At 39.7% G+C, this 15235-nt stretch overlaps 1 protein-coding gene across 1 annotated transcript; it reads left to right on the top strand.

The window, feature by feature from the left end:
• Positions 1 to 14243, top strand: ehmt1a (euchromatic histone-lysine N-methyltransferase 1a). Its single transcript, XM_026931028.3, has 24 exons — positions 1 to 179; positions 583 to 682; positions 2204 to 2607; positions 2815 to 2926; positions 3026 to 3138; positions 3374 to 3608; positions 4444 to 4589; positions 4763 to 4906; positions 6040 to 6263; positions 6381 to 6473; positions 6830 to 6912; positions 7041 to 7147; positions 7277 to 7399; positions 8395 to 8496; positions 8724 to 8828; positions 9327 to 9481; positions 9708 to 9875; positions 10359 to 10500; positions 10620 to 10697; positions 10876 to 10991; positions 11137 to 11223; positions 13060 to 13138; positions 13308 to 13483; positions 13564 to 14243. Exons 2-24 carry the CDS (start codon positions 661 to 663, stop codon positions 13772 to 13774), a joined length of 3225 nt encoding a protein of 1074 aa, XP_026786829.3. The 5' UTR covers positions 1 to 179; positions 583 to 660; the 3' UTR covers positions 13775 to 14243.
• The last annotated feature ends 992 nt before the right edge of the window (positions 14244 to 15235 follow it).

Here is a 15235-nt window from a genome sequence, read left to right as displayed (position 1 = left end):
CAGGAAAGTCAGTGACAGCTCTGAGGTGATTGAGGAAGCAGCCAGCAGGAGCCGCTCGAGCTAATCACAGCGGCGCGTTAGCTCCAGTCTCCGGGCAGAGGAAGTGAAGCAAGCGCTGCCTCTAAACTTTCTTTGTTTTTATCCTCCTTATTAGCATGAAGCTTATTTTCTTTTAACAGGTAGGAACTGGTCGTCCATTCCAAGTTGACTTGAACACCGTGGACTCATTTCATGCTTTAAAACATCCACTGGTTCTCCCGGAGCGTAGTGTTTTGATGAATGATGTTTTCGCTAACGTTAGCCTAGCTTAGCTAAACCCCACTGGTGGTCGCGCGGTGGGCTCACAGGAAGCCGCTTTATTTTTCCATTTATTTTTTGCAAAATATTTGCATAAAATACTATGTTGGTGTATTTTGGTATTTCAAGACTGCCAGCGTATCCATTTGTTAAGTAGTCTGTCACTGTGGAATGTAACTGTAAAACATTTAATTGTAACATTAATTAATGAACTTGTGACCTTTAGAAAAAAAGAGTTAGCTATCATGTTGGAGAAGAGCTAACTTTATGAATGTATGATTGCAGTTGCTTAGCCAGTCTGCTTCCTCTGGGCAAAACTGGAAAACTCTGGCAACATCTCCTTTGAGTGGTCTTCTGAGAGCCATGGCCAAACCCAAAAGACCTGGTAGGTTCAGTTAACTTTTATTACCCTGCTGGAAAAAACAAACAAACAAACAAACAAACATACAGACAAACAAAAAAACCAATAGAGACCATCAGAGAAATGGTAATGGTTTCCACTACAAATACCATTACAAACCATCAGTTAACCATTAAAGCTATTACCATTACCATAATTGGTCCTTAATGGTATCCACTAGACACTAGACATAACATACCACCAATAGAAGGCAAGATATTACCAGTAGAGACCCACAGGGACCATTAGAGTTTCCATTAAAACCAATACAATTCCCATTATAATCATTAAAACCATTACAAATTCTATGAGGTTGTTGTTGTTGTTTTTTTTTTGGTCAGCAGGGTATTAAGACCATAAATCATAACAGGCTCTCATATATTTTAAATCACAGAACTTGTCATAAAAGTCATAAGTGACAGAATGTGTATTTTCATGGACATTGCCTAAAACCACTGATCAACCCTTTAAAAGTTTGACTTATTACTCAGTTATTAATTACTCTTCAAACATACACCCACCAGCCATTTTAACAGAAATACCGGGACACCTGTTCAATATACAATTATCCAATCAGCCAATCATGTGGCAGCAGTACAGTGCAAATAATCATGCAGATACCGGTCGAGAGCTTCAGTTAATGTTCACAACAAACATCAGAGTGGGGAAAAATTTGATCTCAGTGACTTTGGTCTGGTCATGGTTCATGGGCATGGTTTTTTGTGCCAGATGGGTTGGTTTGAGTATTTCAGAAACTGCTGATCTTTTAGGATTTTTCATGCACAACAGTCTTGAGAGTTTACACAGACTAGTGTAGTGAGTGGCAGTTCTGCAGGCGGAAATGGGTTCCACTCCAGGCTGAGTGGCTACAGACCTGAGGACAGGCTCACCGAAACTGGACAGTTAAAGATTGGAAAAACATCGCCTGGTCTTTTTCCAATCTTCAGCTGTCCCGTTTCGATGAACTTGTGCCAGCAGAACTCCTGCTCGCTGGATGTTTGTTGTTTTTACACCATTCTGTGTAAGCTCCATAGACCATTGTGTGTTTAGAATCCCAGGAGATCAGCATGGTGGCACAGCAGGTAGCATTGTTCCTCACGGCTCCAGGGTTTGAAAGTGACCTGTCTGTGTGGTGTTTCTGTCTCACTTGACTTGATGTATTAAAATTTTGGGCACCTGAGGCCTATGCACAGAGACGTATTCCCATTTTCCCACCTCACATTAGAGAACTGAGGTCCCAGTCATGACATTTTTTTTGGTTATGCTGTACTGTCAAGTTAAAAGTAGTGCCATGTTGTATAGACAAATAAATACTAGATAAATACTGTCCATCTCTGGTATTAATTACATTGAAATGCTGAGATTGCATTTCCAAAGCATAGTATAGATGTTTCGCTACAGTCAACCAGCAAGATGTCAGTATAGAGCTCTAACAATGGGTAAATTTATGGGTAAAAGAAGTTAATAAATTACTGTGGATGCCTTTAACAGTCATAATTTTTTTAGGTGTGGACAAGCCTGGTGATGCATCAAAGCGAGGGAGGAAAACTAAACCTAAGCACAAGAGTGGAGGCTCAGAGTCCGAGAGGAAACAGAAAGACACAGAAGCAGGCCTTCCTTTGCTTTCTGGACAGACTGCATCAAAAGCCACGTCCTCTCACACCAGTAAGGTGTCAGTCCCGGCAGCATGCCCACCTCAGAAGACTGAGAGTTCAGGTCCTGATGTTGCACAAAGTCATGCAGTTAAGTCCCTTCAGAGCTCATCCAGGACATCAGCTTCTTGGAGATCAGAGATAGACAAAACAAGCTCAAAAGGCTCCGAGGAGGGAAATAGAGGGTCTACGCTGGTGCAGTCACGTTTGGCGTGGAAGACCATGGCCAGTCCTGCTCCTACTGTAGATGCACTCAAGGTTAGACACACAATATGCATCACATTTTTTTCTGTTTGCTAACAAAGTGCCGTTATTCAGCAAGGAACGGCGGAAATAAGAAAAGAAACTAAGTACTAACTAAAGTAATTTAACACCATATTGTCATACTGTCATATTGCCCAGTGTGTAGCTGAAAGCCTTAGTATCCAGATGTCTTGATCCATGTTTTTGTGTTTACATGTAAAGATCCTAAATGCAGAAAAAAGAGCTTCTGTTAAAGAAACAGAGTTGAAGATTATGCCGTCTACTCAGTTAAAGCTCCCGCAGAGACCAAAAGGCTCAGCAAAAACACAAGCAGGTCAGTGTTACCCTCCGTCTCTTATTGACTTCTCACCCATCCAATACTAACTGGAGCATGAGCCAACACTGCACTGCTTTTTCCTTTGTTTATATGCAGTGACAAAGAAGAAGAAGAAGAAGAGGAAGATGGGCTTGTATAGTTTTGTTCCCAAGAAGAAAACCAAAGTGTCAACTCAGCAGAACCTCACTTTATCTACCTCAGACAGCCAAGTGAGTTTATTTACCTTCTTATATCACGTTATTGCTTATTATTTAGATTAAGTAGTGTGCATATGTAGTAAATAGGAAGCCATTTGTGGCTCATTCTATCTGTGGTATTGTAAAATCATAGGCGTATTAATATTCTAATCCATCTGAATATTAAATCTTTTAAATAGTTAAAATTAAAATAAACATTTTAAAGGGATTTGGCACTTTCTCCGTTCCTATTATACGTTGTCATTAGAAACCGGTATCACATGGAGTCAAAGGGTTGCAGCTACCCTTAGAGGAGGCTTTTAAACCCAGAACATACGTCGATAGCAATGAGAAGCCGAGCGGAAGAGCAACTGAAGGAGATGCGGCTGAACTGCAGAACAACAGTGAAAGTGTGAACTCTCCCGAAAACGTCAGAGAAGAATATACAGAGCTGCCTCTACACACACTGGCACAGGAGAGCGTCCTCACAGCTATACACGCAGGTACTCAGTATGGACACTTATACTGCTTTTTACATCAGGCAATACGGTGGATTTCCAAATCCAGAGCTAAGTGAATTTTTGAAAGCAAGAGAGGTTTTTTGAAGCATAAAGTGTGCGGACTAGAGGTCAGGCATGGTTAGTAAAATCGTACATGAAATTTGCAAAGTGATTTCTCTAATGTCAAATCACTTATTTAGCACTAAAGGCTGTGACACTCTTGATCTGCTTCATCGGTGTACAAGAAATAATGAGTTTTTATAATAATTGCAAGTGCACCCAAACTTAAGGTGCCAGTATTTTTATCTCAGTGAAAGAGACATTTGAGTGCAAACCTTTTCAGATGACACTAAAATACAACTTTAATATGGCTGAATCTCAAATTGGTCATGTAGGGCACTAGGTAGGTTTTCTCTGTTTATCATGGTCTATCCTATGTAGTGAGCAAACACAGTGAAATAAAAAGCTCTTTGGTATTCAGCACAGTATTAGCATGGTATTTAAACGAATGATGGCAGATTTGACATAGATAACAGGTAAGAACAGTTAAAAAAAAAAAAAAAGAAAGAAAGAAAAAAAAAAAGAGCTAAACTGGAAACACTGACAAAAAACGTAAGGTATTGGTTAATGTACTGTGCCATTCTGTCCAAGGGTAAATCACTAATCAGGAATTCTTAATTAACATGCCCTTTATCTTTATCCTTAACCTCAAGAGATATTTTGGGGGCCACATGGGTTTCTTAAACAGTTGCTTTTTCCTTGTAACCCTTCAGCAAACCCATTCAGCTGTTGTACCTGTCGTTTACAGAATAACTGAGGAATAGCTGCTGTTTTACAGGTTTGCCTGAGGATAAGGAAAACATGGAGTCAGATGAGACACTGGAGCCGCCGCTGTGTAGTTGCCGCATGGAAACACCCAGGAACCAGGATGTAGTAACACTGGCCGAGGGAAAGTGCATGGCTGTAGAGGGTGTAGATGGGAAGGTATCGTTCTCTTTGTCTCACAATCTTGGCTTCCTCTACATCTATCACTTCCTCTCAATGCCTCTCACTTTCTTTACCTGGTTGGCAATATTTCTCTTTATTTTCATTTTCATTTTTACCTCCTATCTGCTATGAAATTTGACACATCCTTTTCCCCCTTTCTCCACACGTAGCTGAGTTTATGTCGAAGACCAATCCAGAAGCAGGAGATGATGCGCCCATCTCTGCGGATCCCATTGCTGGTGCTGTGTGAGGATCACCGGGCCGGTATGGTCAAACACCAGAGCTGCCCAGGCTGTGGCGTCTTCTGCAGAGCCGTGAGTACAGTCTCAGATGTTATCAGGGGAGGGGACAGTTTACTGGTTTCCATAATACAGGAGAGATTCATTAAATTATTGCTTCGTTACATTATTGCTAAAGGCACATCCAGGAAAAAGCCAGCAGCCAAACTTGCCTTGACATGACTCTTAGCCAGTCATCTCGATTAGATGAAGATAAATACATAGACTATACAGTTTATTGTAATTAGCTACATATATTTGTAGAAACAGAAATATTTGTAGAAACAGATAAGGCTATGAGCAAGCTCCTTATCCTATAACATGAAGCCTATTTAGTGGTTTAGTGCTGGCTAATACTTACTGGTGAATACATCTGTAGCTTCAGCTTTGATCCTAACCTAGACTAATATCCATGAACAGTGATGGACCTAAATTATCGAACTGTACATGCTTAACAACTTAAAGGGTTATTCCGAAAAACTAGAACAATTTGCCATCCAAAGAGCCCCAGAGGAACCCTTTTTTCTAAGAGTATATCTAGCATATAGACTTCAGATTGGCTATATAATGGCTTACATATGGTGCACACCCTATTCGGTACACATGTAGGGAATATCCAAAAGAATTCAGGTTTCTAATGTACACTGGGAACCTACCATCTGACAATCACTTCCATCCATGAAACAACCATAAAAAGTTGGTGGCGTTTTTGTGAAAATCTTTAGGTCTCTCTTTATTTAAGTACATAGGCGTCTGGTCTTGTGGATTAACTGCCATGATAGCTGCTGAGTGCAGAGACTTGCCTTTAAGGACTTTGATACATTGAAGAGAGAGAGTCCTCTGGGACTTGTAAACACAGCATATCATTCACCATGAATATATAATCTACAAGACTAGTCAGTGAAATTGATCTGAATATGTTTTTACTGCGTGTGCTTTTGTTGACTATGTGGGATTTAAACAGCAAGGCCTGACTTGGCACTCGTATTACAGAACAAATATATATAGAGCTGATAAGTTCTGATCTACTATCCTGCATTGTATTTTTTTTGTAATAGAATCTAAAAGCCAAAACCTCAGTGCAGCTCATGCATAGTAGACAAAAAAAAAATCAATAAAATTATTCAATGAAAGTTTCAGGAGAAGATTGAAAGTTGACTCTTCTGCAGGGAACGTTTATGGAATGCCAGCCGGACGGGCACATCTCTCACCGGTTCCACCAGAGCTGTGCGTCGACAATTCGCGGTCAGCTCTTCTGCCCTCACTGCGGCGAGGAGGCTAGCCAGGCTAAAGAGGTCACCATCCCTAAAGCCACTCCTATTACTCCCACGCCGGCCATCACTGCAGCTGCTAGAATATTACCTGAAGACAAAGGAGACTCCGCTTCAGCAGAGTAGGTTCATGGCTATAACATTTATGTTTAAGCTGTTGATTGTATTTTGTTTATGAGAGTTTATGTTCCCGGATCTTGACTTTATTATTAAACTATTGATTGATTTCTGCTTTGTAGAAAGCCAAGAGCAGACTCCTCACCTGCTGGCACACCTGTGGAACCTGCTGTAGAGTCGCTGGAGACAGTTCTGGAAGCACTGGAGGACGGAAAGTAAGCTTCCATGTCTACAAGTTGCTCTACATTTTGTAGAACAGGTTTTTGTGATTAAATACCTTTGGGGAATTAATTATTAATATATTAGAGCCCATGTTCCAGTAGGTAACTGTCATGTTATTGCAATGGGTTACCAATTTGCATATTCAAAGAATCTAAACATGTAGGCACTTCTTTTTTCATGAAACACCATGGCAAGCAATTAATTTATTATTCATTATCAAAAGAATTTCATCTGCAGTACATGATTTGGGTGACTTTGAGAAACTTCGTATATTCCCAGCTTAAGAGCAATCCTGAAATATTTGATGAATTAATTTGATGAAGTGCCTTTTTTCTGCTCTTTTTCTAAGATATAAAAGGTCAAAGCTTCCCCCAAAGCAGCTCTTCTTCTCAGCTATGAGAGGAGAACTTCAGCAAGTCATGCACATGCTGGGTAAGGGGCTGTATGTATAATCACATACATAGCATAGATTCAGCATTACATATTTGCACAGCTACATAGTATTCCTACTGCGGATGTGAAGCATTCATGTAATCATGCATCTTCTTTGTGGCGATCAGTGGAAGGAACGGACCCCAACTTGCAGATGGACAGTGAGAGGAGGCGCACCCCGCTCCACGCAGCCGCTGCTGAGGGCCACAAAGAGATCTGCCACATCCTAGTCCAGGTATCTCAAAACCCCATGAGGCTGCTAACATCACCCTGTCAGCTCAGTGATTTATTCCAAATGCAGATTTTCCTGAATTAGTGTTGGCTGTAAGTGCACTGCTGAAAGCCCTGTTTGTGATCCTTTGAGGCGGGAGCAAACCTGGACATGTGTGATGATCAGCAGCGCACTCCTCTGATGGACGCCTGTGAGAGCAACCACATGGAGACTGTAGAGTACCTACTGAAGGCTGGGGCCTCCACATCACACAAGGTAAGAGCAGGGAAATGATTCTCTGCTTTTGTGTGGATTAATATAATACCACTGTAAAACTGTAAAATAAAGCTGTAAAATTTTAATTTATTGAAGCACAATACTGGGACTAACAGGGATGATCATATGATGCACTTCATAAAAGACACTACAGCGGAGATGCAGTAAAATCTTTTATGCCGCCTTTGTTCTCACACAAACACACTCAGTCACTCACTCACTGTAGGCAGGTGCACCTAATAAATGGGCTGTGTCCGAAGGCTGTTCATTTTACAGAAAATTATTAATTTTAAGTAAATATTATATTATTCCTATAAAGTCTAGGAAAGATGTGTTCAGCAAAAAAGTACATGTTAAAGAAGTACTAAATTACAAAGTTGTCATTAAGAATAACAGTTGGATTTACAATTCTAAAATCATATGTGAGCTTAGCTGCAGTTAGCTAACTGGTCGTGTTTTGATAGCGGTTTTGATTGACTCTGATGCATTAAATTGCAATCTCCTCATTTGTATGTTTAAAACTGAATTAGGTTTCATGCTGCCTTGCTGTATTCATTAAATTTTTCTAATTATGTATTATTTATTACAATTTGGTTTAATTAATTAATTCATTCATTCATTCATTTGACTGACGGAGCAGGTCTATATAGGTTTTTAGTACTCATTGTGAAAGAAAAGCCTGCCTTTTTTTTGAGTAAAAAAAGTGAAATAAAATGGTTTTTGTTCCGAGATTGGCAAAATAGTTTTATAGTGATTGTTGTTTAGCAGACTAATTGTGTTAATTGTGACCATTATTGTGCAGCCCTAATTGTGCAGGATTTCAAAAACTGTTATAATACATATAGTAAGGATGTAAATGGAATTTGTTTCTTAAACTATCGCTTAAATGGTCCAGTTTTAATCCTTCCTACCCAAGTCAGCTTTATAAGGGTCCTAATTGGTACACTTTAGTGCTGTACTAAACACCCTACTGCTATCTGATTATCTTCTCGCAGGATATAAGGGGCTCTACGTGTCTCCACATGGTGACTCGAGGAGGCCACATCGGGATACTGCAGCATCTCCTATCCACTGCCTCTGTAGATGTTAACTGTAAGGTATGCAGTGATCTGTGCACTTCTTCCTGAATGCAGTTGTCATATATACTAATATAGACCTGAGACAGGTGTCCAGGAAGAAGACTGAATGTGTGGTTTGCACATTTCATACTTTAGTGACTCTTATTTAGCTCTATGAGGGGAACTTAAAATAGCTCTGATGTGACACTTTAGATAACAGTGTGTAACAGATTGTAAGTTATTATATGTGCACTGATCATTGTCAGGATGATGGAGGCTGGACCCCCATCACTTGGGCAACTGAAAACTTGCACACAGAGCAGGCGAAGCTGTTGATTGCCCGCGGAGCAGATATCCATATGAGAGACAAGGTGGGTGTGGGATTTGAAGAGCAGTGTTTAGCTTGAAAGATTCAGTTTGTAGATTGTAAAAGAATTTCCAGTCCTGCCATATTATATAAATTCAGAGATGCCTTAAATATTGTGACTTGCAATTAGATCATACAGTCAGACTGGCCAGTTTCATTTTTTTTATGTTTAGATTTTTATGGCCCTGAAATTAGGTCCATTCCAGATTTTGAGGTAGATGCAGTTTTTCAGTAAAGGGCATGGGGTCAGAGGGGAGGGGAAGGACTTGTCAGGGTTTTCAGTGCTATTGTGTTTCACCATGCAGCCAACAGAGGGCTCTAAATATTTACAATCTGCTCCTTTAAAATTCACATATTCAAAATTCAAAATTCCATATTCTCATAATGACTTATATGTCTTAAATTTTATTATACATGTTTATAAACTCTTGCAGTCTAAAAGAGTCCATTAAAGGATCCTGTATATTCCATTAGACATTATTTGCGATATAATTACTTCTAGGAGGAGAATATCTGTCTGCACTGGGCAGCATTTGCCGGCTGTGCTGACATCGCTCAACTGCTGCTGGAGAACAGATCAGACCTGCATACTATGAACATACACGGGGACACGCCTCTGCACATCGCTGTCAGACAGAACCAGCTGGATTGTGTCATGTGAGTGTGGAGCAGTGGGGCTCATCCTAATCAGATGGAGCCATACAGTCTGGTCCTGCATGTGCTTGTATTTGGTTAACCAAAGACCATCCTGTATCAAGCATTTCTTTTTATTATGACTGATTAGTCTACATGTCCCATAATTGTAGGGAAGATTTCTTATTTTTTTTTCAGACCTGCAGATTTTGCCATGTTTCATAGTTGTAGCAAACTACTCTGTATGCAGGCTCTTTCTGTCACGAGGAGCAGATGTGAACCTGAAGAACAAGGATGGAGAAACCCCTTTGGACTGCTGTAGCATCAACTCCAAGGTGTGGAGCATCCTCAACACCAGCAAGAAGCTCACTGATGCCCGCAGAGGCAGAGACAGACAGGGAGAGCAGCTCCTCTGCAGGTAGCGAGAGCATCTCCCTCAATCAGTTTGTTTAAATTCTACAGATATGTATCTGCTGGAAATTCTGTGCTTCTAAGTGGCAGAAATGGTGGAGGGATGAAAGAATACAACAGTGTTAAAAGTGAGAAAAGAAAGAAGGCAGAAGAAAAAAAAAACCAAACAAAATAAATTAGGAAAACAAAAGGAAGAAGGAAATAGAGATTTTTTCTTCAAGAATGAGAAAACAAATAAACCAGCAAAAAGACAATATAAGAAAAAAAAACAACAACAAAAAAGAAGGTTAAGAAATGCAACAAAAGACAAAGGAAAATAAGAAAAACTTCCAGGCAAATTAATATGACAACAACAACAACAACAATAATAATATAGTAAGATAATGATATTTTGGCAGATTTATGATATTTAGCATTTAAGATGTTAAATTGGCAGCACTTCTTGCAATGCTGTCATCTTCAGATGTTTGTTTAATGTGGTATTACACAGAGACTTGTCTCGGGGTTATGAGGACGTCCCTGTGACCTGTGTGAACGGAGTGGACCAAGAGCCCTGTCCAAACTTCAAATATGTCCCTGAGAACTGTTTCACCACTCAGGTGAACATTGATGAAAATATCACACACCTACAGGTGAGAGAATCAGACAAAAAATATGCACAGGTGTATTTATGTAGAGTAACACAGTCATTATTTGTACTTGATTTCTATATATATTTTTTAAATATCTTTATTGTGTGTCTGGGATGAAGCACTGCACATGTAAAGATGACTGCTCATCCAGCAGCTGCATCTGTGGCCAGCTCAGTATACGCTGCTGGTATGACAGGGTAAGATGATACCTTTTTCCTGTTTTTTTTCATTGCATGATTATTTGAAATGATTGCTATATGACAGAATCAGTCAGTGTTCTGCTGCTCTGTTCCTTTGTGTGATGACAGAAAGCATTTTGCATGAACATCATGTTGTACTTGTTATTCTAATCATCGTTGTCTGTGCTGTGTGCAGGAAGGCCGTCTGCTGCAGGAGTTCTGTAGGGAAGACCCGCCCTTCCTGTTTGAATGCAATCATGCCTGCGCGTGCTGGAGAACATGCCGGAACAGAGTGGTGCAAAACCGACTGCGGTAATAATGGGTTTGCTCTTCCAGACACTTTTAGGTGCAACACTATTTCTGTTATGTAGCATGTGAATGTGAATGTGCTGAGTGAATATGAATAGTTTTTCATTAGACTCTAATTACTCACAGTATGTTGTTTGTGTGTTGTTAGGGTCCGACTGCAAGTCTTTCGCACTGCTAAAATGGGCTGGGGTGTGAGAGCTCTGCAGGATATTCCTGAAGGAACCTTCATATGCGAGTAAGGCCTGTAAAGTGCTCACATCCATTATACATCACAGCTGTAGCATGTGTTATTAACACATTTACTTGTACTAAGAAAAAAAAACAGAAACCTCTTTACTTAAATGTATAATAGAAGTTCAAAGGCAGTTACTGAATTCCACCAATGAATATTAATTAAAAAAAAAAAAAAAATACAGTGGGTGGCACAGTGGTGCAGAGGGTAGCGTTGTTGCCTCACAGCGCCTGTTTGATCCTGAGCTCAGGTTAATATCTGTGTGGAGTTTCACATGTTCTCATATCAGTGTTGGTTTGCTCCAGGTTCTCCAGTTTCTCCCCACCTCCCTAAAATAACCTGGTAGGTGGATTGACCGTGCTAAATTCCCCCTTGTTGTGGTGCCCTGTGAAGGCCTGACATCCCGTCTGGGGTGTATTCCAGCCTCGGTTCCAGATCTATTGCTAGCCTGACCAGGAAAAAAAAAAAAAAACACTTACTGAAGAGGAATAATTGAAAAAAAGAAAAAAAAAGGACTAATAAACACATGATCCAAACTCCCAGTCATTATACTCAGAATAAAGGGTTTAGGATGACAGACATGAGAGAAGGTCTTACCAAAACTGTTTTTATGGAGTTTTATCAAAGTCAGTCTGGTTACTCCACTTTCCTGAACATTTTGTGGTATCAATACATGATCAGACCTACACAGTAATGTTTTTTTTAAATTTTTAAAAAAAATTTTTTTTTTAAAAAGACATTTCGTACTCACTTATCCTTCACTTTGATTTTTCACTTGTCCTTCTGCGGGAACCTAGAAAAGGTTCTTTGTCGAACACTACAACAGTGTTTACCTATCAGATAGCATTTTAAAGAACTCTTTTAAGAAGCTAAGAACCTTTAATTAGCCAATGAACCCCATTTTTTTATTCATCTGCCACTAGGTGGTGGAGGCATTATGTTTTTGGGTTGTCTGTGTGTCCTTCTGATATTATCGTTAGTGCAATATCTCAAAAAGGAGTGGTTGAATGTTTGTAGGATTGTTATGGAATTATCATTGTAACCAGGAGAGGAACTGATTAGATTTTGGAATTGATCCAAACAGGGACAAGGTCAAATGTCTGAAATAGTTTTTATTCAATAGCTTCCTTCTTGTTTGCCATACAGAGATGTTACTTAAACTTTTATGTTCAGGAACTCAAGGCATGTTTTCTGGCTGTCTTAAGATTTTTGCCATTGTTCCATCAGTCTGTCATTTGGAAATTCTTTTTGTGCACTTTAGATATCAGTGTGCTTAAAAAATAAGTAGTTGAATGTAGGATATGTGTGGACTTATCCTTGCTACCACCAGATGAACTTACAGTTTGGCATTGTTCCAAATATGGTCGTGGTGTAATTTAAGGGTATTTGAGGCATATGATTTATTAACAAGACGAACTAGACTTGTTAGTGCTGGAGGCATCCCTGTGGACATCATTGGCATCAAATTCTACTTGTTTCTAAGAGTGTAGTCCTGTCTGTTAAAGGATAGGGTATACAGATTTAGAGTTTTAAGTGACAGCTTTAAGTGAGTTTTGAGTAAACAGGTTTTCTATTCTTTTCTCAGTGGATGGGAAACGTGTCCTATTTGTCAGTGTTGATCACACATGCGCTATAGATACATTGCTGTTGATGGAGATTAGATTTAAAATGCTGGAGTATTCCTTTAAATAGTCTCCTCTCCAGAAAGGGGATTTTAATTGAATCTGAAATGGAGCACAAAAAGGGAACCATAATAGTTATAATTAATTATTCATCCGTGATTAATTTCCTGCGGTTTGGACCAAATTGTTTTTCCTTGTGCCGTTGCTGTGTGTGCAGGTTCGCTGGCGAGATCATTTCAGATGGAGAAGCGAACATCAGAGACAACGACTCATACATGTTCAACCTGGACAATAAGGTCAGTGCTGTACTATTGACATTAAACAGTTGTCCAAAGCAGACATTGGAGCTTTGAGCTGCATCTGGCCAGCAGGCTGTGCTGTAGGTTCTCACCCACATACATAGTCTCCTTTGCTCCCATTTGGATGGAATAAATGCTTTTAATTTGTGGTTTTTTTTTCTCCCAGGTTGGCGAGGTCTACTGCATCGATGCACAATTCTATGGCAATGTCAGTAGGTTTATGAACCACCTGTGTGAGCCCAATCTGTTTCCTGTGCGAGTGTTCACCAAACACCAGGACCTGCGCTTCCCACGTATCGCACTGTTCTCCTGCAAATCCATACGGGCTGGAGATGAGCTGGGGTAAGGCTTTCTTTCTCGTTATTGCTCCATTTATCCATTCACACTCCCCCATTCTGATTTCTTGTTCCTCTTAACCCAAGGTTTGATTACGGAGATCAGTACTGGGAGATTAAGAGGAAGTACTTCAGCTGTCAGTGCAGTTCTCCTAATTGTAGGCACTCGGGGGCTGGTTTGGGACGCGGCCATGTGGACAGCTCGGCTCAAACACCCACCGTCCGGAGCTCCTCTCAGGTAGCCAGCACTCGGCACATTCGCTCAGCCAACACTGGACAAGCAGCAAGCCAACCCTGACCTGCCTCTGTGAGGACACTGCAGAGATGAACTGTTCGTGTACCACTTCCTGTTCATATTTCGTGGTAGTACTCTGCAATGGAGTATTTTTTATTATTATTTAAATCTATGAAGAGGACGTTTATAAAAATGCAGCAAAAGGCTCATTTTAAAGCAGATTGCCGTTAGATTCAATGAATTCGGATAGAATTATTCCACAAAGCAGTTTCATTTTTTTTTAACATAATGGAAGGATTATGAAATAAGAACATGCAATATATATTTTATCAATAATGTTTTTAAACAGCTGGGACAGATGTTCAGCTGATTGCCTCAATTTTTAAATGGGTTTAAGATACAGCTTAACTCATAAACGACAGATTTTTAGGGATTATTAATTTTTTCAGTCATCCCAATTTTATTATCTCTATAATGTTTGTAATTATAATAATCATGCAGATTAAAGCCTTTTTGTAGATATTTTCTATTACATGCTTGGCGTGCTGTCTTTATTCATTTTTATCACTTGTTCAATTGGAACTGAAATTCCATTTATGTGAAATACAGTTCATCATTGGATATGGCACTTATGTATTTAAGGTCCTAGTATTTATTTAGTTTCTGTTTCAATTGCAGATGAAATTGCCTAGCAATGCAAAAACCACTGATTGGTGAAATTAAGCAGCTGCAAAATAACCATGCCTTTTTTTTAGATTACTCTCCTGGATGTGTTTAAGCTTCCAGCATATTAACAGCTGGATAACTGCCAGACTCTTAATAGGGGAGATCATTTGGACACCCGAACAATCACCTGAACAGGAACTGAGCCAAAAAGGTCAGGTAAGGTCTTCAGTTGGATTGCTACAACAGGAAAAGTTTACATAATGAAAACATGGATACATCAACATTACAGACAGATGTTATAATATACAGAAGTCATTTCAATGAAGAGGCTTGCAATGACACCGTTAAATCCTCATCTAGAAACATGAGGTTTACAGAAGAAAATTGTGCAACTGACTTAATGTTCCCTGCAGCTCAGTTCCTATGAGCCAAACAGCCAGACCAAGTGTTCAGACACTTTCAATGAATGTTTGGCCCAGTGCACTGCCTCCAGCTGCGTCAAATGCTGTGCACTTTCAAAAAAAAAAAAGACGAAACAACCCAGACCTATTGCACACCATTCCCTAAACCTCTTACCGCTTTTATGCAGGAGTAGTTTCAGTGTCTTCTTCTACCATCGTTTACATTTATTTACATTCCACTAACGTGACACATTTATCAAAGTCAGTTGCTGAGCTGTTGGATTTTAAGATTCTTCTTTAAAAAGGTCAATAAAGGTTCTGTGTCTCTCAATCTTCCAATCATTGCAACTGGCAATACTACAATTTCTGCAAGTTATTCTTCTTATCATCCTCCCAGTGGTTTTATCGCCTTTCTCTACCACTTGAGCTGTAGAATGTGCGATAAAAGTGAACCATA

This window comes from Pangasianodon hypophthalmus, chromosome 24 (assembly GCF_027358585.1).
Source record: "Pangasianodon hypophthalmus isolate fPanHyp1 chromosome 24, fPanHyp1.pri, whole genome shotgun sequence".
Classification (NCBI taxonomy): Eukaryota; Metazoa; Chordata; class Actinopteri; order Siluriformes; family Pangasiidae; genus Pangasianodon; species Pangasianodon hypophthalmus.
The sequence above is the reverse complement of the archived record's forward strand: the minus strand, read 5'-3'. Positions and strand labels throughout refer to the sequence as shown.